This window comes from Pyxicephalus adspersus, chromosome 11 (assembly GCF_032062135.1).
Source record: "Pyxicephalus adspersus chromosome 11, UCB_Pads_2.0, whole genome shotgun sequence".
In the NCBI taxonomy this organism is placed as follows: domain Eukaryota; kingdom Metazoa; phylum Chordata; class Amphibia; order Anura; family Pyxicephalidae; genus Pyxicephalus; species Pyxicephalus adspersus.
The window spans coordinates 50,169,128-50,193,655 of NC_092868.1; the positions used below are offsets into that span (position 1 = coordinate 50,169,128).

General features: G+C 38.3%; 3 protein-coding genes across 3 annotated transcripts; 1 reads left to right on the forward strand and 2 right to left on the reverse strand.

Moving 5' to 3' along the window:
• Positions 1-1,027: 1,027 nt before the first annotated feature.
• Positions 1,028-3,770, forward strand: LOC140341010 (transcription factor HES-5-like). Its single transcript, XM_072426500.1, has 3 exons — positions 1,028-1,140; positions 1,844-2,018; positions 2,137-3,770. The coding sequence occupies exons 1-3, from the start codon at positions 1,075-1,077 to the stop codon at positions 2,358-2,360; spliced, it is 465 nt and encodes a 154-aa protein (XP_072282601.1). The 5' UTR covers positions 1,028-1,074; the 3' UTR covers positions 2,361-3,770.
• A 1,782-nt stretch (positions 3,771-5,552) lies between these two features.
• LOC140340649 (transcription factor HES-5-like) lies at positions 5,553-7,728 on the reverse strand. The gene is made up of 3 exons (XM_072425972.1): positions 7,619-7,728; positions 6,948-7,122; positions 5,553-6,837 (listed from the first exon to the last, which is right to left on the reverse strand). Exons 1-3 carry the CDS (start codon positions 7,673-7,675, stop codon positions 6,602-6,604), a joined length of 468 nt encoding a protein of 155 aa, XP_072282073.1. The 5' UTR covers positions 7,676-7,728; the 3' UTR covers positions 5,553-6,601.
• A 5,607-nt stretch (positions 7,729-13,335) lies between these two features.
• Positions 13,336-16,149, reverse strand: LOC140341102 (transcription factor HES-5-like). The gene is made up of 3 exons (XM_072426643.1): positions 16,021-16,149; positions 14,980-15,154; positions 13,336-14,868 (listed from the first exon to the last, which is right to left on the reverse strand). The coding sequence occupies exons 1-3, from the start codon at positions 16,084-16,086 to the stop codon at positions 14,633-14,635; spliced, it is 477 nt and encodes a 158-aa protein (XP_072282744.1). The 5' UTR covers positions 16,087-16,149; the 3' UTR covers positions 13,336-14,632.
• Between the last annotated feature and the right edge of the window lie 8,379 nt (positions 16,150-24,528).

The window sequence follows — 24,528 nt, forward strand, 5'->3', positions numbered from 1 at the left end:
GTTGCTTTAAGGTTTGCACCGCAGCCAGGTGCAAATCTCCATTAGGCTGTTTTGACGCTACCAGCCATGTGGTTTCACACTGCAAATGTAAAAAAGAATCCTTAGAAGTGTGATGGTAGTATTCCAATCTTACTGTTTTCACAGCATTTTTACAATAATCATAGTACAGCAGACTCCTGGCCAATTCTTCTTAGAATGGAAGATCTACTTTACAGGTTTATAAACTTTGGGATAAGCCAGTACTATATACTATATATACTAATATTAGTTACTACCAGTTCCTTTGGCAGTAACATTGGTCAGCCTTCTACAATAAAAATAAAAAAGATCCAAGAAGAACATATTAGGGTTGATTGCGTAAAACAGGATTTTCTTCTAGGACATGAATAAGTATCCAAAGCAAATATGTAACGCTCACTGACCAGTATTTAAATAGTTTATTATAAGGCTCCAAAGAAGAGAAGCTGGGCCCTACAATATGAAGATTTGTACACTGTAGTCTCCGATTGTTGCTATGCATGTGATCCAATTTACCAACATCTGCCCTTAAAAATTAGGTCTGGATGGAATGCCCTAAATTTTTACTAAACAGCTTTTATTTTTATTTATATTTTTAATATTTTTCCAAACAATGTGTTAAACTGTTCTTTTATTTTATATATCTGTTTATATATATTTTATTATTCCTTAGCATTACAAATATTGCAGCAACCTTCCTGCATACACAATACAAAGTCAAAGCATTGGTGGGTTCTGCAATATGTCATATGTTAAAGGGCATCTTGAAGCAGGTCTTTCCCACACTTATCCTACAGCTTGCCCCCTACATATCACATTATGCACTTCTATTAGAGGCTCCAGATGCCACCTTGCAGTGTGACACACGTCTATTGTCCCTACTGCTCTGTGATTGGTTGCTGAGTGTGGGAACCTCTGCACAGACTGATCCTCACACATTATTATGCAGAGTGAGGGGTATATAGAGAGGAGGGTCAGCTCTCTGACTTCACATCACTGAGAACCCTTCCACTCTGAGGACATTGAGCACTGCTTTAGGCTTACTGGCTGAATACCATGGCTCCTTCCAGCAGCCCTGTACTGCATTGTGCTGAACGCCAACTCACACAGCAACCCAGAAAGGTAAGCTTTCCATTTTATATCCTGGTAACGTCTCCTTTTAGAGCTCCCTATCTTGATAGCTCAAAAAAATTTAATCTTATTCATTAGCTTTTTCCATCTTGCCCTCATAGATCTTTCCATCCTGGCACCTCAAAGGTTCCCCTTCTCGCTTCTAGATCTTCTTTCCCTGTTCTCTAAGATCTCCCCATTCTGGTCCCTTCAAAATACTCATTCATGTTACTATTCTAGATCTTCTCTCCCTGTCCTCCAAGATCTTTCCATCCTGACACCCCAAAGGTTCTTCTTCTCACTTCTAGATCTTTTTTCCCTGTTCTCCAAGAGCTCCTCATCCTAGTCCCTCCAAGGTTCTCCTTCTTGTTACTATTCTAAATCTTCTCTCCCTGTCCTCAATCCTGGTCCCTCCAAGATTCTCCTTCTTGTTACTATTAGACATCTTCTCACTCTGTCCTCCAAGATCTTCCCATCCTGGGACCTCCAAAATCCCTTGTTCAGTTGTCCCACTAGGTCTTCCCATCCAGTGTCTCACCTAATTCCTCCACCCTGGCAACTCCAAAGTTTTGCATCTTAACCCCCTTCTAAGTCTTATCAACCTGTCTTCTCCTAGATTCCACCTAACTTCATTCTTTTTCTTCCTGAAATCCCTATTATCTATTTGTGCATTCTATAAGCAATCACTAACCATTCTGTGTATTATTTTGTGCAGCTGAGAAAGCCTGTTATTGAGAAAATGAGAAGAGATCGCATTAACAATAGCATCGAGCAACTGCGTCTCATATTGGAGAAAGAATTTCAGAAACATAAATTGTCCTCCAAACCTGAGAAGGCCGACATATTGGAGATGACGGTCAACTTCATACAGCAGTACATGGCTGAGAAAAGTAAGTAAACCCCTACCAACACCATGCTTGTTCTAGATCCTGAGTTTCCTGATGAGCAGATGATTGTAGAAGGTGATATTGGATTTTATCTAACTAACATGTGTCTTGTCTATTCCAGATGAAACAACTTCCAGCCAAGCCCATAGAGATGGCTACTCCACCTGCATCCAGAACTCCGTGAACTTTCTGTCTGTGCATGCAGAGAAGGAAACCCACATGCAACTGTTGCAGAGCCTCCATGGAACCCAGATTATGGCCAACACTCCTGTACTTCCCATTGCACAGATCCCCAGCAAGCCCAACACTCCAGACAGCAGCAAAGCCTTGTGGAGACCCTGGTAGAGACACTTTTCAGGACTTTGAGCTGTATACATTAAGTTGGGTGTACAAGAAGCATACAATGGTATTTAGGGGTCTGACCCCAATCTCTGCGTCCTATCATATTGATAGAGAGTAAGGTTACAATGACCATTATGTAATCATGAAATGATCCAATACTAGGTTATATATTATGCTGGGATCAGATCCTAGTTTTAGTACATTCCTGTTTGGAATGGGTTGTATATATATGTGTATTTCTATCTGCTTTATTATAAAGCTAAAATGTAAGATTATTGTTCTTATTATTATATGTTATGTGTAACACATGTGATATATATATATATATATATATATATATATATATTTACCTTAGGGTACAAAACATATTAGAATTATGTTATTGGGCCAATGAAATAGTCTACAGCAATCAGATGCAAATTGCAGCTATCATTTTTTACATATATTATACAAAATGCAAGCGTTGGTTTGCTGCAGCAAAACATGAAGCCCAATTACAATCATTATTCACTATGTTTTATATTAAAACTAGAGTACATTTCACATTTACTGATACTGAAATGTATTATGGAAGTCACAAAAGTGGCATTGTATCTGTCATAAAAATGACATTGTATATTTTCTATGAAATCTCTAGGTTTTATTTATTAGATAATGCAAGCTAGAATCAGATTTGCTGATTTAGGGTAACATTGACAATCAAAATGTCATGCGCTCAAGCTTATATTTTTATATTGTATTACATTTTGCAAAATAATATAATGCTATAAGAAAAGTACAGAGAGCATTTATATTAAGTATCCATTAATAATGACAATTTGACATTATTGAGTGTCAAAGGTTATTTAGGCTGGGTGCACATTTTGAATGATTTTTGTGCTTTTGTGAGATTTAGGCTACAAATAGGGAACAATTATCACACAATTCAATGAATCTGTGTTATCAAATACTATTATATGCAGCTATATGTATAGCAATCACTGGCACAAACAAAATTTTCCCATGTGCACCCAACTTTATGCCAGAAAGGCAGCAGATTGTCCACCAATGTCCTGCAATGGGGACAATCATGTTTTATGTAAATTTGTAAATGTTTCACATTCATTGCTTTCAAAGATTTCTATTCATGTACTACTGACATAGTATTATAGTGTAATCACAATGTGATTGCCATAACTAACAATCCTATTTGTTGCCTTCTTGTGAAGGAGAAATGCCGGATGTTCTGCAATATTTGCAGTAAATATTGAAAAGGTTGAATATAATTCACATTATTGTTTGCAATATTTGCATGTTTGTATCATTTTGGGTGGGTAATATTTGCCTAAATCGATTGTGTAAAAGTATGCAACACATTCATACTTCTGTCTGAGATGTAATTATGTTTTACTTCTTTGAAAATAAAATACTTTTTAAAAATAGAAAATATTTTGTGTATTGTATTTACTCAGCAATGGTAAATAAGTGTACTGTTGTTCTGGAAAATAAATAATGCATTGTGTGTGTATGGGAAGGGGTAGGGGTTACAATGGACCAATTCCCTCAGCGTTTAGGTGCAAGTGGAGACGTTTGATCTCCTTTTCCTATATTTGACAGTTTGCTGCTGAGCACAACATAGCTATATAACCAAATTCTAGGCTCATCCAATGAAAACCAAGAGAACACTCCATATTTATTATTGTAAGCAGTCATGCGGTATATTTGGTAATGATTCTGCTTTTACTTGCTTTTTACAGCAATAATTGTCAACTCCCTGCCAGCAGCACATTGGAGAGTCTGACCGCTGCTGTCATCCAATGATCCTGATTTATTAAGGTTCTCCAAGACTGAAGACTATAGACCAAATGGAAGAACCTGCGTAATCCTGAAAACCTGGAATAGATTTAATGAAAATATCAGTTGTCTTCAATACTGGACCAGATCCATACTAGGTTTGTTGGATCACCCAGGTTCTCCAATAATAGTCTACCTTCTCCAGTCTTGGAGAGCTTTAATAAACCAGGCCCAATTTGCAGTGACCCAGACCTCTGGTGGTCCAATATGTGTCCCCGCACATTGCTCAAATCCATATCCCTGTTCATTGGAGCAGCGTGCAACGTTAGTTATAGGGGGTTGTCAGATTGCAGGAAACAAAGGCTGCTGCAATGTGCATGAGAGAGACCAACAAAAACACATAAATGCTACTTAATCTAAGTTAGTTCATGAATTGCAGTCTGCAGCCAATGAACTTTGTGCTAAGGATTTAAAGGCCAACTTTGCTAAAAACTGATATTTTTTAACTATAATATATATATATATATATATATATATATATATATATATATATATGCGGTTTCCTAAACAGAAATATCAGTTTTTAGCAAAGTTACCCTTTAAACCATATATATATATATATATACCCTTTAAAGGAGTAAGTTACTAACCTAAAGTAAACGTGTTTGCTTCTAAAATCTAATCATGTTCTAAGAAGATATTTTTTAAATCACTGTGCACAATTGGATGAATCAAATTATCTTTACCCTGCTTTATTATTCACCCATGATGGCTTTTAGTGGCAAGGGTGGAGTTGGTCTTTAAATTATTCTAGACAGTAAGGAGATGGGTAAGTGGATGGATGAGGGAGGGAGAGATGAAGAGATGGATAGATAGATAGATAGATAGATAGATAGATAGATAGATAGATAGACTGGATGGATGAATAAATAAATAAATGGAACGATAAATTAATGAATGGATAGATGGATAGATGTTGGATGAGTATTCAGACAAATAAATGAATCAATATATATAGATAAATGGATAGATAAATATACAGATGTATAAATAGACAGACTGATGGATATTATTGTTTCTATCCACTTCTCCAGTAGCTGTGAGAAACAAAAAATGAACAAGATATTGGCCCTGATTTACTAAAGCTCTACAAGGCTGGAGAGAATACACTTCAGAAGTGAAGCTGGGTGATCCAAAAAACATGGAAAGGATTTTTAAAAATCATTTGCTATTAGCTAGCAAAAGTTTTGAATCCTGGACCAGATCCATTTCAGGTTTGCTGGATCACCCAGTATCCTCTCCAGACTTGGAGAGCTTTTATAAATCAGGGCCAATATCTTGTTCATTTTATGTTTACCTACATTTCCTAACATATAACATAAACATAAAGAATAAAAAGTAAAAACACAATTATATTTCAGATATGCACTGTTTATTAACGTTTTATAGTAATACTCTCATATATATAAATATAAATATTTTTACAGATACAGCATACAGAAGACAGATAACTTGTCATTATAACATAATTCACATCTGCACCATGATATTTTGTTTGTTTCAAACAGATACAATCATTGCAGTTCACTATATAAAATATGAAGATTCAATTAGAATCCAAACACAATTTACTTTATGAAAAGATCACAATATATAAAGATACCCACAAGTCCAGGGCAGTCACATCATAAGTATTAAGGACGCTTGGTGCAAGCGTTGTATGACAAGCAGGGCAATATTCACTCTGCTTTTACTATTAAACACATGCAATATGCATTACCTAATATTTTAGATTGTCGTGGCGTGTAAGCTCATTATCATTTTTGAAATAAAAGATACTCTAGTTTTTGTGGAAAAGCAGTCATTTCCTATATATTCCTTCCAATGAATTGGATGTATTAGATATTATTGGGTGTATTAGATATCAGATTGACTGCTAATTGTGCAAGTCTGCATTTCTTATCACAACCTGAGCTATACAAATTACAATCATTTGCATCTCTCCTATAGAATGTGTGCAAGACCCACAGCAAGCAATCAGAGTCAATGATACATTCAGAAAACAAACTCAAATTGGTTTCTGTGGATCACATTCAGCACGTTTTACTATTCAGCTCACCAATATTCAGAAATCTAAAATCTGTATTAGTAATAAATGTACTAACACCAAGAAGAAATAAGACTCCTGTACAGGAATACTGTTGTAAATTAAAGCAACATGCTCTACAGTACACCTCTGAAGCCCTGATAAATAAATAAACATTACAAAATTAAATTAAATGTTATCCAAAAGTAGAATACAATAAGTTCCCATTGGGAAATTGTACAGCAGAACTTCTCACATCAATGAGCTTTTATACAAAGCTCTGCAAGCATTGAAGAAGTCCTCTGATAAAGTGCAACATGTATACAAGACTTCATTGTGTATTTTGTTCAAGAAGTCAGTTAATTGAATTCCAGGGACAAAGTCATCACCAGGGTCTCCATAGGGCTTTGCTGATGTCTGGAGTGCTGGGATTGCTGGGGCATTGTGTGGTGGGGTAAGCAGAAGGACTCAGAGGGTTGGTCAAAATCTGGACCCCATGGAGGTTCTGCAGCAGCTGCATCCGGGTGTCTGTCTGTGTGTGCAAGGATAGGAAGTTCACAGAGTCTCGGACACAGGTGGAGTAGCCATCTCTATGGGCTTGGCTGGAGCTTGTTGTTACATCTGGAATAGACAAGATGCATGTTAGTTATATAAAATCCAATCTATAATCATCTGCTCATCAATAAACTCAAGACCTAGGTCAGGCATGGGGTGGGTGAGGGCTTACTTACTTTTCTCAGCCATGTACTGCTGTATGAAGCTGACCGTCATCTCCAATATGTCGGCCTTCTCAGGTTTGGAGGGCAGTTGATTTTTTTGGAATTCTTTCTCCAATATGAGACGCAGCTGCTCAATGCTGCTGTTAATGCGATCTCTTCTCATTTTCTCAATAACAGGCTTTCTCAGCTGCAGAAACAAGACAAGAAATAGTTAATATATTTGTTATCACAATCTATATCAATCTAACTTTGATTGATGGGTACAGAAGGTAACCCTGTATAGAGTCCAAGTTCCTTTTATTAAATACAAGTTTCTATAAAGCAATGTCTGAAAGCTGCGCATTTTTGTAAAAATAATGTAAACTTCGAGCAAATAGCAGCAATATAAAAGAACTACAATAATGAATAATATTCATTTGAATTTGTTCTTTCATCAGAAACTTATTAAATAGAAGTGAATATAAAGAAAAGTCTGCTCACTGTGCAGCTAAAAGGTGCTAATGATGAATTGATTTAATTTAAGAAATGGAAACTTCAAGCAAATCGCAGCAATATGAAGGAACTACAATAAGGAATAGTAGTTGTCTGCTTTTGTTCTTTCATCAGACACTCTAGCAAATATATAGTAATAAAAAAATGTAAAAGAAAATATATAAAGTAAGCGCACTAGAGGAAAATCTTACCTTTCGGAGCCCATTGGTAGCTTGCTGATCCAATGTCCTCATGGTGCATGGTGCCATGTTGGTGGAGCTGGTAGCAGTCAGTGTGCTGGGTGAGCCAGTTGCTGTGTCTGCTATTGAGCATCTGAGCCCTCCATATATACCCCTCTCCCTGCATAATAATGTATGGAGAACTGGCTTTCCAGAGGTTCCCACACTCAGCAGCCAATCACAGAGCAGTAGGGACAATGGACGTGTGTCACACTACAAGGTGGCATCTGGAGCCTCTAATAGCAGAGGATAATACAGGATGCAGGGGGGAGTGTGGGAAAGACCAGTAACAAGATGTTATCCCATAAAATCACACATTGCAACTTTTATTGACACATTGATCCTCTGCTATATTTAATTCATTTCAGATGGATCCTGCACAATTTTTAAAAATCCTTTGAAATATTTTATGTACAAAATAGTTGGCTTTTCCAGAGGTGTTAGTTGTCATTACTTTCGGTCAGTAAAAGTTTAATAGTTATGCAAATAGTAAAGAATAAGAAAAAATAAAAAAGATACAAAAGAATCAACTCAAATCAAATATTTTTGTTTACCTTCTGTTCTGTTTTTTATAAGAAAATTCAATTTAGCTTTAGCACTTTTATGTGCAGCTAATAAGGCTTTTCTCATTAGCTATATACATCATTAAAATCTTTTCTTGCAAATCCAACTCATAGTTGATTTTATTATATAGTATATAATGTATAGTATATTATATATAGTATAGTATAGGTTTTTGCAGTGTTCAAGTCTGTGCTTCTGTAACATACACAAAACTGCTCCAACGCACCTTACCAGCACATCGCAATACAAGTGTGTGTTCAATATACAGCAATGCTCAGATATGAATCATGGTGCATTGGTGGGCAGCATGGTGGCTCAGTGGTTAGCAGTTTGCAGCAGCGCTGGGTCCCAGGTTTGAATGTCAGCCAGGACACTGTCTGCATTGAGTTTGCAGATTCTCCTTGTGTTCTCTATGTTCCAAAAAGATGCAGTTTAAAAAAAAAAAGGACTGATATACTGCAAATGATGGTAATGTATAGACAATGATTAAATTATCCAAGTGGACCTTTTAGAGTTGGTCTGCTCTAGCATCATGTTGAGTTTTTAGTAAATTAAGGCTAATTAGATCAATCTATGGCTTTTTTTAGGCTCCACTTGTATTCCTAGACCTGTCTGGTTGCTACAGCCATTATGCAATATTGCTCCTGTTCCAGTAAGTGTTTGTTCACACATTAGATCTTTCATGATCATTTCCATTGACTGAGTGGACATGAATTCCAGTGACATGAATGAGAAGTGTACACACAGTGTTGTTCAGTTCTATGGAGAAAGAAGAGGTAGGATGAGTGAGTGGAACCTCCTTGCTTCCCTAATAAATAAGATAATTGATCCACCAGGATGGAACTAGAATGCTTTACGCTTAACCCAGAATGATCACAATTGTTTGGTTTGCATGATAATCATCTGGCATGTGTACATACTTAGAGTTTGCAGAAGGAGAAAGTAGGAGAACTTTAGAGAAGGTAGGAATACCCAAAACTCCAAGGTTGGTTTCAGTGGCGCCAGGACAGTGGCTGATGAACCTCCCTGCTGGAGTCCCCCCCCGGGGAGATACTAGGCCAGCAGTTCCCCTATTCGCTAGCCCAGGGTTGGCAAACCCTTGCCTGACAGCCAAATTTGGCCCCCCAAAGGAATTTTTTTTGGCTTCCCAGAAATATGAATTGCAGCTGGCCCGCCGCTGCATTGAAATAGCACCACTACTACAATTCCTGGACCACATTCGCGTCTATAGACCAGCGGGCTAACTGCCTATGTGTGGCCCCGCATTGGACTGTTTTTTAGACGCAGGGAATTGTAGTAGCGGTGCTATTTCTCTATTATAAGCTTGTTCCAGATTGAATGTTAAGCAAAACCTCTTTGTTTCCATATGAAAAGGTTTTATATCTAATAGGAAGGAAAAACTTCCTCAATTGTTTCAATAGACTTCAAGTTTGGCCCGCGACTTTGTCGTAGTTTTTAATTTTGGCCCTCTGTGTATTTGAGTTTGACACCCCTGATCCAGCCCAATGTTTCTCAACCAGGGTTCCCCCAGAGGTTTCTAGGGGTTTCTTGAACAATGAGCAATTTGTGCCTCTCAGGTCCATTTAATCAATTATCTTTTTGACTTTCTGTAAAGCTACGTACGCACGTTCAATGGTTCTCACCCAATAATCGGCTCAGGGCTGATATTGGATGAGAATCTGGTGTGTGTACAGCACCCATCATCCATCATCTGAACGAACGTCCTGGCGGATCCACGGACCATGGATGACGAACGATCCTAATGCCAGGGAAGGGGGAGAGTGCACAGTGAGGTGCTGCTCCATCGTTCTCCCCCTCCCCTCTCCATAGAGCAGTACAGTGCTGTATGAACAGGACTCATTCATGCATCGTGCAATCCTTAGTCATTAGAAAGGATCCAACGACTATAACTGCACATGTGTATGCGGTTTAAGGGTAACATTCTTTCCAATGACCAGCAATGTAAGAGGCATTCTTCCTACTAATCACCACACTAACTTACTGTGAGCTGTGGATATAGTAATTATAGTAGGGGCTTCCTGAAGAACTGAAAGTTATTTCAAGGGTTCCCTCATGTTAAAATGCTGCTCTAGACCGGTATTATTCATAAACCTGATGCAAAGTGCTAAAAAAACACATAAAGAAGAATTAGCAATCATCTTGACTTCAATCAACATGTGATATAAGGTTGGATAGTTATGGATTACATTGTTGCTCTTTAAATTGTCATGCAAATGCAGAGCAAAGTGCCCCTTGCACAGTAATTACTTCTGGCCATATCCCTGGCTAGTGAATGTTATTTTATACCCCAGAATATTGCTGCAGCCAGAGATAAGAGGTCTTGAATTAAGAAAAGGGGACACAATGCATCTTCAGGACATAAATGAACCAATAATTTCACCCCTGAACACAACACAAACTTATCAGTCTCATGCAGATGGGTCATCAGTATAAAACATGTCTGTGGTTCTCTAATGAAAATGCTTATCCATTTATTGTATTGGAGATTCCCATGTGTCTGGGGAGTGGTGTCAATAGAGAGTCCTCCATGGGGTCTCCAGAGACAGAGGATGCTATGGTGTGATAAGATTCTGTCTAACATGCCAGTGACACCTCATTACCCTGAACATCAAAGACGAGCAATCACTGTACAGAGGGTGGGAGGTCTATCATTACAGTCTCCAGGGAAAGTAACAAGTTGGAAACATTTTTGGCTGAAAATGTCAAAGGTGTGACAGCTTGGATGGGAAATCTTTCAAAAAAAGCATTGGGTTCTCCTATGCTTAGTGCACATGAGCTGATCCATTGCCAATTTTGCACTCAACTGATCCAACCAATTGATTTTGTAATCATTAATTGATTGGTTGAAGTTCTCAAAATACTGCGGACGATACAATATTCTGTCCATCTAATAGTTTTTCCTACATAAAAAAATGATCAGAATTCTGATCTGGTCATTTGTACTCTCCATCCAATTGGAAACCAACAAGAAATGGTCACTTACAATTGATAGGCTGCTGATTTCTTTTAAGATTCACTCTAGGTTTAATAATTTTATTGGATTGGAAGTGGAAATCAATCCATATGTAGTAGTCTTTGGCTAGAATGAGTTTTCTATGACATTTTTTTGAAAAGTAATAAGGCAGATATAAGCTAACTAGGCTGGATTTACAGAAATGAGCTGACCGTCTTCCAGCATTGGTGCTGGCAAATGCATGCCTAGTCATAAATGGGCCAATTGGGCTACTGTGTTTATGCATATAGTATGCCGTGGACCAGACTCCCGGTGAAGATTCCCCCGGATGTGAATATTAATTTTAGCCAAGGTTCCTGTTAACAAGAGCTGTAGTGTTTACTCATGGGATTGAAATATTGTTGGACTATTATTATATATTGTTTTTATATATTATTCTTTTATTTTACATTATTTCTTTTAAATGATCTTTGTTTATTATGACTTTGCATAATATTTTGATGTTTTATTTGCATGTTCTTGGGGAATAATAGAAATGAGCACTTGTAACCCAACACTAAAGTGCATTTAGAGATTCACTGATCAGTGCCAATGGTCAGATTTCCCCTTATCAAGTCCTAAATTGGGGAACACTATTTGGTTCCTATGGGGTATTGCACTTTGTGTTTTAGACCTCATTTTATAAAGTGAGATGAACCTGTATTTTTTATAACATCCCATCATTTGAAGTTAGTTATTAAAAGTTATGTAAAGCCATTTCTAAATTTATTATAGAGTAGTGAAAGACACTGTTATTTTTATTTGCCATCTCTGTACCCATTGGGTAATTAGCATTTACTTTTGATCTTGATGAACATTCTCTGGTATAGGAAAGTAATGGTAACTCCAAAATAGTTGTCACCACAGGAACAGCATGTGACAAGAAAAACCTTCCAATGGGGGGAGAGGGGCGCCTGTACCAATGACAGCTAATTATTGATTTCCTCTTGGGTTAGAAAGATTTCCCCTAATATACTCTGTGTATCCGAGATACAAGTAAAGTTAAATCTCTGATAGAAAAAGAAAACTAATTGGGGTTTTAGCCATCAAAGATGACCTTTGCTGTAGAAAATGTGGTCAGATGAGTTACATGCCTGGTGGAGTTGCCCAAAAGTTAAAAGATTTTGGATCAGAATCTACAACCTCATCCATTCAGTCACCCAAATCAACTTACCTAAATGGATAGAGATATCCTTTTTTGCACAACTAGATGAGACGCTTCAAAAACTATATTCCCGTTTGATTACATAAATCCTAGCAGCATGAATAACAATAGCTTGCTTTCAGAAAGTCCATATCTTGACTTAGGTTATGTAGTCACTGAATAAAATGTTGAAACCTGTAACAGCATTTATTGATTACATAAAAGTTGTAGGGACAAATGCATCTGAAGTTAACATTAAAACTTATAACAGGAAATAATGTAAAGTTATTTATTTTGCATTTACAAAGACCATTGTATGTCATATTAATGGAATACTGATGTGATGCAATATTTAGTTGGAAACTTATTTTCTTTTTGTTATAATCTGGATTTTGTATGATGCGTGAAGTTCAACTCTTTGACTGTTGGAATTTTTTGTTGTTATATGACTATCTCAATTTCCTCCCAAATATGTTGTAAAAAATCCTTTAAAAAACCATAAAAATGTTTGAAAAACAAAGATGACCTTTGGTTAAATGTTGCTCTGTGTGCTTGGCACCCCATCACCAGAAGCCACCCGGCCATTGGTGCCATAGTGCTTTTCCATGTCTTTGCTGGCATTGGCAGGTCTCCCATCTGCAGGCTGCTAAGTTTTAACCCCTTCTGTTTCCCCCCTCTTTCGTAGTACAATCACAATGGCCCAGGGGGTAGGAGCTGCAAATACTAGCAAAGACATGGAGCAATTCATTTTTGTGATTTTTATAATAAGATAAATTTAAAAGGGTTAACGGGGCTGGCTTTTGGAGTGTGTAATCCCTTCCCGGTAGTCACAAGGATTGCCCATCCCAAAAGCCAGCCCTATTTAACCCTTTATTTAAAATGCATTCCCCTGAACAAGATGGGATTCCCCTTGCTTTCATGTCCACCCTGACAAGCTTATACGAACATTATAGGAAAGTCAACACAAAATTCAAGTCAATAATATTGTTTATTGTTTGATGATTTAGCGCATCATTTTTTGTATTATACATATAATATTTTGATTCAAAATACACTGCACATTTCTGTACAAAATACATACTGACCAAATACCTGCAAATATTGCAAAGTACAACATATTAAAGATAACAACTTTTGCAAATGCTGCATACAAAATTCATACAGTAATGATGCAAATATTGCACACTACATTCTGTATTGTATAATAGTAGGATATAATGCAAATATTGCATACCATAAACATAATCTGTTTTACATAATACATTGCAGAACATGAATTAAATCCTAATATACTATAGAATGAATACCAATTTGATAGCACAATATAAACAATGCATTAAAATACCAACTGGTAATATATACTAAATTCTCAAGGAGAATTACAATACTGTGATCAGAAATCAATTTCTGTACTTTACAGTCTAAAATAGCATTAAGTAATATGCTTAATAATATCATCATTTCTGCAGCCTATGTTAGCACTGAGAAGAATGTTAGAATGGGACCACAGAGGTCTCTCTGTATTATCATTATCATTCAAATAAGTTACATTGCATCCCTCTTCATTCATTTGTATGCATACAGAATGATTACAGTTCACAATGGAGCCATTGCAACACCAAATACATTCACAGAATGCTTCTAAACAGAGTCTAATGTACTTCTTCATAGAAGAAAACGAATCATTTATATGAATATACAACCAATTCCAAATAAGTACTGCTATTTGCAATGGGACCAAGTTAATAGAAACTTTATTCTCTCCATATAATATATTTATCTTTATATATATTAAATTCCAAATTGGAAATCAGATGAGCTGAAGTCTGCTCAACTCAACAGGTCACACAGTGATTAAACACTTAATAATGATAATATTCTCTATCCATATACAGTAATAAAGCCTACATATAGATAGGTATACCAACATTCCATACAGGAATGCAAAAGAGCAATAATCTGCCCCCGTTATAATACAAAGAGCAATAATTTGCTCCTGTTATAATATAAAGAGCAATAATCTACTCCCGTTATAATACAAAGAGCAATATTCTGCTCCCGTTATAATACAAAGAGCAATATTCTGCTCCCACGATAAAACAAAGAGTAATATTAAGTCACATTGTGATTACAACCACTTTATAACAAGCGTACTCTCTAGCCCTATGATAAGGTACAGTGATGGAGATCAGATCCCCATGTACAGACGTCAGGTTTGCTCCATGTACACCCAACAGTACAGTCCAGAATAGCAAGCACACATTGTCTACCAGGGCCTCCACATGGCTTTGCTGCAGTCTGGAGTGCTGGGCTTGCTGGGGCTCTGTGGAACAGAGAATCCAGTAGGACATTGAGCGCTGGTCACAGTTTGGACCTTGTGGAGGTTTTGCAGTAGCTTCATCTGAGCATCCGTCTGTTTGTGCAGGGAGAGGAAGTTTACAGAGTTTTGAACACAGGATGAGTAGCCATCTTTGTAGGCTTGGCTGGAGACTTCTGCAACATCTGGAGAAAAACAAGACACGTGTTAGTTATATAAAGTCTAATGTCACGTTATACAATCATCTTCTGGCTTTTCTCATCAAAAAACACAAGATCTATCAAGGGGGTACTTACTTTTCTCAGCCATGTATTTCTGCAGGAAGGTAACCGTCATCTCCAATATGTCGGCCTTCTCAGGTTTGGAGGGCAGTTGATGTTTCTGAAACTCTTTCTCCAGTATGAGACGCAGTTGTTCGATGCTATTGTTAATGCGATCTCGTCTCATCTTCTCAATAACAGGCTTTCTCAGCTGCAGAGAACAAGACAAGGCATGGTTAGTGGCTGCATAAAAAATAAAGGGGAGGATTTATTTCAGGGGAAAAAATGAATGCTTTGGGGGGAATATTAGTGAAGAGAAGAGAAAAAGACCTAGAGTATTGGTGGAATAAAAGACATTCGGGTACAGATAAAGATATCTAGTAGGACATTGGGTTGAAGATTTCTTAGGGGTAAGACATTAAGACATTCAGATAGTATCAGGAGATCTAGGTGGACTTTGGATAGAATGATCAGATCTATAGGGGTAGGAAGGTCTGGGTTCCTGGAGGTGCCTGAATTGGGAGATCTAAGAGGACATTGGGTTGAAGGTTTCCTAGAAGTAAGACATTAAGATATTTAGATGGTGTCGGGGGATCTAGGAGGATTTCGGATAGAAAGATCAGATCTACAGGGGTAGGAAGGTATGGGATCTTGGAGGTGCCTGAATTAGGAAATCTAGGAGGACATTGGGTTGAAGGTTTCCTAGGAGTAAGATATTAGGATATTTAGATGGTGTCGGGGGATCTAGGAGAACTTTGGATAGAAAAATCAGATCTATAGGCCTAGGAAGGTATGGGATCTTGGAGGTGCCTGAATTAGGAGATCTAGGAGGACAAGATGTGATAGGCGTAAGGTAATAAGGCATCTTGAAAGTGCCAGGATCAGGAGATCTATGAGAATATTAGATGGAAAGATCAGATTTATAGAGGTAAGAAGATTTGGGATCTTGGAGGTGCCAGGATGAGAATTTAGCAGAACAGGGTGGGAGAATGTATAGGGGTCAGAAGATTGGAGAAATGAGCATACTAGGAATAGAATGAATGAATCAGGAAGCTAACAATCTAAAAAGAAACTTACTTTTCTAGTTTGCTGAGAAATCTGGCGGTCAGCACAGTGAAGTACAGGGCTGCTGCAAGGAGCCATATTTTCTGTCAGTGAACGGAGCAGTTCCTTGGCTCAGTGTCCTTGGTGTAGAAGGGATTTCAGTGATGTGAAGTCACAGAGCTTACCCTCCTCTTTTATATCCCTCTCTCTGCATAATAATGTGTGAGGATCAGTCTGTGCAGAGGTTCCCACACTCAGCAACCAATCACAGAGCAGTAGGGACAATAGACGTGTGTCATACTGCAAGGTGGCATCTGGAGCCTCTAATAGGGATGGGAGGGGGTGGATAATGGGGCATTCTGCTGAAAGAAGCTTGCAGTGTGGGAAAGAGCTACTTATTCTATTATCTGATACCTGGAGAGAGGGGAAACTTCAACAACAGCCTGCAGCTACATGTGGACAATAAAATCTTTGGCTGACTTCACATGTCAAAAGGGAATAATGACCTCTGACAGATCAATAGCTTAGATAGCTGCAGAAAAAAATCTTACAGAAATAAAATAGAAATAAATATAAGATCACAATCATTTTCCCTTGAAGTGTTAATTTTGTGCATGCAATGTTTTGTGCACAGTCTATATTAATAGGGAAGAGTGGCGGGATAAAACACGTACTTTTACGTATGAAAGTGCCAGTTGTACGTCCAACCACTCTGATTAATATTCCAATCAACAGATCAAACCAAATCTCTGAAGGTGTGCCATTTTCTGTCCTTCTGATTGTTTTACCTGGATAGAAACAATTGGAATTGCATGTGCTGGATCATTGTTATGCATTTGTCTAATCATTTACTGTCCAATCTATGAAAAGCTGGTTGGAACCCAACAAAATGGTATCTAACAATTTGCTGCAGAATTCCCTTCAGATTCATTTCAGATCTGTTCGTTTTTAAAGATCGGAAATTGAATTGAAATTTGTAGTACTGTGTACTGATAATAAAAATTATTCTACAATATGTTGGAAATTTCTGTGCAAATATTAAATTTTTATCAGATAAGTGTAAAAGTGCACATTGCCTGAGCTGGGCATCAATGTTTTCTCTGCATTATCTTTAAAAGTTAGCCACAGGTAGATACCTTGCTCAGAATGATAAGCAGGGTGGTAACTGCCAATAAACCCCCTTAAGCTGAAATACCATGAAACTAACTGTAGGAATGGTGATTTTTTATTGACCTTTCTTTTAAGTCCTATAAAAGCATAGATTTAGGCTATGTACAAAAGCCCGAAAGATGAATGAATGAGCACTGTACAAACAGCGCCGTTCTGTTCTATGGAGAGGGGGGAGAACAAGAGAGTGGCAGCCCTGTGCTTTCCTCCCTTCATTTCCATTGCGGTTTTCATCTCCTGATGTTCGTGGATCGCCAGGACAGATCCATGAACGACGTCAGACGGCCGCTGTACACATGTCAGATTCTCGTCCGAGATGAGCCCTGAAGCTCATTTCAGATGAGAATCATCTGACGTGTGTACGTAGCCTCAAGCCGCCCCATGAATAAAAGCTAACCATAAACTTAATGTATATCTAAAGCCAAAACTTTTTATTACTTTCTATCCTGTAGACAGCTAGAAGTGAGTGGACTTCTTTTGGACAGTAGCAGGTCCTACTGGTGGACTTCTCACCCGTTCCAGTGCCAGCTTGTTTTTTCTTATCAGTGGCATTGGTGAAATAGTGAGGGTGAATCCCTTTAGCGGGGGCACAGACATCAATACCAACCCAACAGAGCTGCTAACCCCATCATCACTCAACAGAAAAATAAAATGCGGCTTAACATACACTTTACCTTTTTACTCCTTCTGCATGCCATGTCTCAAGGTGGTAATCCTGATGGTAACCACAGTGGACCATGCCTGATATGCTCCACATTGGAAACCTTTTTACCTTTTTAGTCACCCTATAACTGTACAAGTCTAAAGAAGGGTCTTTTTAGCAAGATTACAAGATTATATTTGAAAAAAGATGTGCAATCAATGCAGCGTTTTGTAGCATTCTCAACCCAAGTGCTCCAAATCAATTGTATGAGAGCAGTTGGGAACCATTTGTGTTTGCATGCAGTTGGGTTGCGGCACTGTTCCTGGAAATGGCTTATCACTTCTGGCCGTGTATTTGCTTTACCTCTTCTACAGGAAGAACCGCACTTCAACCACAAATGAAGGGCAATGGGCCTGATTTATGAAAGTTCTCGAAGGCTGAAGAGGATACGCTTTCATGAGTGAAACTGGTCCAGGATTTGAAAACTTTCTAGCAAATGGATCACCCAGCTTCACTAATGAAAGTTTATCCTAGCCTTGGAGAGCTTGAATAAATCAGGCCCATAGTATGCAGACATGTTAACCTGTGGAGTTCGCTGCTCCTGGGCACATAGTGAGTTTTGCTATGCACTTGGGTGCAGCTTAAGGCAGTTTGAAACCAAAAGCATGAAAGGTGCCTAAGGTTTATATGAGATTTTAGTGATTTGGTTACAAAGCAGCAAAGTTCTTTGTTAATATATCCATTGACAACACTGGAAAGCTGTAGCTCCTTATGGCAGAAGCTTAGCATACAGAGAAGAATGCAGAGGGATATATTAGCCCCAGGTGCTGAGAACGTGTCATTGTCACAATTAGGTGTCACATCACCACATCAAAAGGCCAATACTGCAGACACACAGTAACAAAACAAGCTAACACAATCTCAAGTTAACACACAGCAACCTGTACTGTTGTATTCATATATCCTGCTATTCTATATCCACCCGAAAAGACATTGGAGCCCAGACAGAAACTAGACCTATGGCCTAGAACAAAAGACTTGTTATTGGAGGGCGAGGGGGGTGAAACTTATCCCCCCATACTTTATCATTAGTGCAAAACTAACTTTTTTATTTATTTAAGAAATCCCAACTGTTAAATCTATTGTATTCACCAGTATTCTGCACAAAGCTGATCATGCATAGGCAGATACTTTGCCAAAAAGAACTCAACAGGTACGACTAGGCAAGGCAAAACAATGAGCAACTGTTCAGACACACTGTGCTATGTTGTGTATACAAATCATCTATAAAAGTGTATAAACATCCTAAATCATATCCTAGTTTTTAGCATGTTTGGCATCATGTCTCAATGGATATATCTTTATTAAGCACATTGCTTCTTCCAATAAAAGCACTCACTGTTGCAGACTGACAACACTAAGCCTTAAGCTGCGTACACACCTGCAATTTTTCTCGTTGGAAAGGATCTTTCACGATCCTTTCCAACGAGAAAAGACTGCACGATGCATGAACGATGCTGTACATACAGCACCGTTCATGCTCTATGGAGAGGGGAGGGGGAGAGCGACAGAGCGGCACCCTGCTGCGCGCTCTCCCCTTCCCTTTCATTAGGATCGGTCGTCGTCCATCGTCCATGGAGCCGCCAGGACGGTCGTCGGACGATGGACGACGACCGACTGTACACACGGCAGATTTTCGCCCGATAATTGGCCGATACCGATTATCGGGCGAGAAAAATTTGCCGTGTGTACGCAGCTTTACAATTAGCAGAAGTGTTGCCAATTTGCAATGCAAGCTCAATTAGTTTGCCATTGGGCTCCCCATGGAGCACACCTGATTAACAGCAAGTATATTCAGGTAATATATAACTTTATATATAATAATTAATTATCATAGGCAGCAAGTACACCTATTTGTTTGACAAGCAGACAATTAAGGTGGATACCCAAAATACAGGATAGCCATAGACCTACCAATGATGGGACAGTGGTACACCCATACTACACAAATGTTCAGCTTTGTATGAATATTTAAAGTTCATGTATACACACACACACCGACTTGCTGATACATTAATACCTTTATTTCCATAATAACCTAACATCTAACAACATGGATCAGAGAGTTACAGGTATAATAATGCATAAATAATTATTCAAATGATTCCAAATTTACAATACAAAGGCACTTCCATTGTGTACAGTACACAAAATAATACCGAGCATGAATGATTTGTCATACATTGCACTTTACAACTTTTATCCATCTAGATTATAATGACATTGTCAGATCTGATTCATGCAAGGCGGCATAGACTGGAGGACTTATTGGTCCATCTTGTGTTTGAGTTCCAATCAAAGTTTGATATCAACAGGCTTAAATCTGAAGATTTTATACCCTTTATAGCAGTTATTCCTTCACAACATGCAAGTATTGGGGGGTTCATATTGAAGTGGTAATGGATCCAAAATTTGGGTATGGTGCTCACATATAGGGCCTGATTTATTAAAGCTCTCCAAGGCTGGAAAGGATACACTTTCATCAGTGAAGCTGGGTGATCCAGCAAACCTGGAATGGTTCTGGTCCAGGATTCCAAACATTTGTTGCAAATAGCAAATGACTTTGAAGAAATCTTTTCAAGTGTATCGTCTCTAGCCTTGGGGAGCTTTAATAAATCACGGTCATTTCCTCATATTCTGCCTGAGCTGGGTTCACCTTGTGGAGAAGAAGTTTAACTTAAGTAAAGCTTTGCCTTCCATACAAAATAACCCGCACTTATTAACCCCCCACCATTTTTGTTTATATGTGACAACAGCAATTCCTGCCTGTGCAATGTGTGTTCCACATTCACTTGTAGTCTTGTAGTCCCCCTTGGAGTGATAGGATGACAGCACAATTGGGAGGCACAGACAGAGCATTCTCACACTGGTGTGTCTACACAAGGTACCACAGGTACAGCCACCATCACCAAATTCCAATTCCTTGCAGAACTTCTTTTCTATTTCCTCAACCTGCACCAGGATAACATGACATGCCATGAATATTGTCCATAAAACTTGTCTTCAGTAAAATGCAAACCATGGAAAGGAGGGTGGTAGTGGGTTTGATGTCATCATTGTTTGCTGCGATCCAAAAAGTCATTTTGCATTTAAATGTTGTAGTCTGTGAAAATAAGAGAAGGACAGTGTAAAGAATAGGAAATATATCATACATAATAAACAACGTTTTAGCATGTAGTGATGAAAAAGCATTGCCTGGAACTGGTTAGAATGATGACCAATCTACAAACATATAAAGAGAATTGAACAACTTGCTACAATATATTTCAATCTATCCACAAAGCAACACATTCTGGTAATGAGGACAAAATCTGCAATAGTACACAAATACAAAATATTTTAATAAATATAGCAAGGGTAGAGATGGGAGTTCTAATACTCTCCAAATCCATCCAATAATAGGACAACATAGGGAGCTCTCTATAAAGAAGTGAATCTGACATTTATCACTTAAATCATGGCATCAATCTCTGTCATTGAAAAGCTATTACACTGGAAGATTCATCACCAGAGACGGTTGCTAATTATCAGATTCACTGCTTTATAAATGGAACCTGTGTTGTATATAATACATTATCCAAAATAGTAAATGGCAACCAAAGATCTCATAATCTAATGAAACCCTAGCTGATAACCAAAAAAAAGAATTGCACAAGTAAAATAAAAAGTTGCGTCATTTTATATTCTAACCTGCCAAAACTCTGAACATTAAATATTTTCATAGTATGAAAAAGTCATGTACCAAGCTCCTGGTCCATCCAACAAGCACAGAATCCCTTGTTCCTGGTTACTGTTGCTCCTATGCCATACTCAGATGACAGGCTCAGACAGGGGCCATTTGACGTATGGCCGGAGTGGTTTATATAGACTCCTCTAATTCTGCATAATAATGTGTGGAGATTTGGCCAAGACCGAGTTCCCACACTCCCCCCCAGCCAATCAATCGCTTCTCAGGGGGCACAATACAAGTCTGCTTCATCCTCATTAGGGCTTAGTGACAGGACAAACCAACATCTGGGGGCTGATGATAATGACAGAAGAATGGACAATGTCAATCCTGGAGGATTTGTTACTTACATTTATTGCATCTTTAAGAAAAGCAATCAGAAAATTAGATGGAGCTAGAAAAAATAAACCAATAGGATTGGGCGATTTGATGCTTTATAAAATATAAAGTGGGAATAAAATACTTTATTATATAACAGGCGTAGAAAAAACAAAAACTAGGGCAAATAAAAAGTGGACGTATGCACAGCAACTACTCCAACTAGGGTTTGGATAAAGTTAGAAAGAAAATTATATGAGCAACAGACGTGCTTTAGGTTTTTCTATTTTTCTATTTTTGAAAAAAATGCAAATTTGATAAGAAAGGTAGTAGTGATTAGGTATAAAACTCGAGGTTTGCTCCTCTCTGATTGATTCTTTACTAACTTTATGCTTCTGGGCACCAGAGACCCAGCCCCTTGTTTGCAATTTTTTATCAAGAAAAAGAATTGAGCAGACTTTGATTTTTGTCGTGGTAATGTCTTACCCACATGTTTGTTTGCCCTCAAATGTCTAAAGGCGTCTGCAGATCTTATTATTATTAATATTATTAATAAACAGGATTTATATAGCGCCAACATATTACGCAGCGCTGTACATTAAATAGCTTAGCCCGGCCTTGGAACATTTGAAAGCTACATCAAAATATGATGATCCATCTCAATTCTCAGCCATTCTGCCATGTTTGATTTATCCTGATGGATTCATTCTAGCGTTAATCTGATATTCAGTTCTTCGGGAATGCTTGCTCATGTTGAACAGCAAATACTTAGCATATGTACATCGTGTATGTGGTCCTTGTTTCACTATGGTAGACAATACCTGCTTAGGCTTTCTCGGAAGAAGAGTTGATCAGCTGGAATGGATTGGACTCAATTTTTGCAGGAATGCTTGTATAATTTTTTTTTTATAAGAAAAAATATTCAACAGCCCAAACTTGTGGACACCTGGCTATTGCAGCTTCTATATGGCCAAACATTTGTGTGTATCCTTCCAATATACTGAGGGGAAAAGAGGATGATTTGGGAAAGATCTTTTCAGTTCCTGCATGGCTGTGATTCTGGATAGAAAACCAGCTCTATAAAGACAAATTTTTTGTTATAAAAGATCTTAAGTTTCCTGCACAAAGACCTGAACAGAACTCTCATTTGGAATTAATCGGAATGGTGACTGTGAGAAAGTTCTTATCCAACATCAGTAACTGACCTCACAAATGCTTTTTTTGGACACAAACGCCCGCAGACACACTCTAAAGTGTGCCATGTCATCTGCAAAGGGGTGGACACTTTATTTTAGTTTCTGCTGTTTTGGAATGGGATTCCCAACCATTTGATATAGGTGTGATGGTCAGATGTTCACTTCTAGCCATATAGTGTAGCTTGAAGCCAGTTTATTGTAGGGTAAAGTGTGCCTGATGTTTAGCCACACAGACATCTAGTAATGTGGGAATTGCCACTGGGGTTTCTGTGAAACTGCATTTTGTGAGACGTAATCAGAGAGGTGACAGTAGGCTGTATAACACCTGGGTGTAAAAGTGTGTTCTTATCATCCATGAAGGTCTATGTGACAAGTGTCACCTTCATATCAAAGGAGAGAGTGCTGAGATTGCTGTCCTGCATTAGACAAAAACAGAAACTGCGCTTGTATCCACCTCCATAAGTATACTATGATCATGTAGGACTCCAGAAATGCCTACCCATGATTGCACATGTAAAAATAAAATCCTGCAGATCTTTCACCTCTTTAGCCAAGACAGTTTGGCTATAGTTACCCTTAAATAAAATAACTTCTATAACCATAGTTGTTATTAGCTCCATTTTGGTCGCTGGATGACTTTATTACAAATTATACATTTAGCTTTTAAAATCGTTTGTAGCTTAGGCTAGTTACACACGTGCAATTGTGTCTCTTATGTGTGTACAGCGCTTGTCGTCTATCATCAGTGCAACCGTCCTAGCAGATCCACAAACGATGGACAATGAGCGATCGTAATGAAAGTGAAGGCGGAAAGAGCGCAGCGGGGTGCTGCTCCGTTGTTCTCCATCTCCATGGAGCAGAATGGTGCTGTATGTACAACGCTCGTTCATGCATCGTGCAGTCATTAGTCGTTGGAAAGGATCGTGAAAGATTTTTTCCAATGACAATGTTTGCACATGTGTACCTAGCCTTACTGCCATGGGGCAAAACAATTGATCTCTTTACTGTTATCCAATATCCCAGGAAAAATAAAATCTATAGGGGCCAAACCTACGGAGACCCTTTTATACGGCAATCCGATCCATGTTTACATTTTGTAGTGGTCGCTCTTCTCACATTTATCTTCAGTGGCAGAAGACAAGACAGCCATGTGAATGTAGTGATGTATAAACTACAAGGATCAATACCTGTTCCTCTTTCTTCCAATTCCAGTTCCCCAGGCAGCAGTCAATAGCTTTCCCCTCCTCTCTTTCTGCTCCGGGGTCTTTCCCACACACAGCAGGCCACAGATTAATGACACAGACAATGGCAAGTGTGACAAGCTGGTATGGCGGGAGGGCCTGTTAACATCTGGGACTGGTAATATAATAGAGGGATTCACAGGAAGATAATTGTGGGAACGAAAAAGATCTCTAGCTGGAAATGCTTGA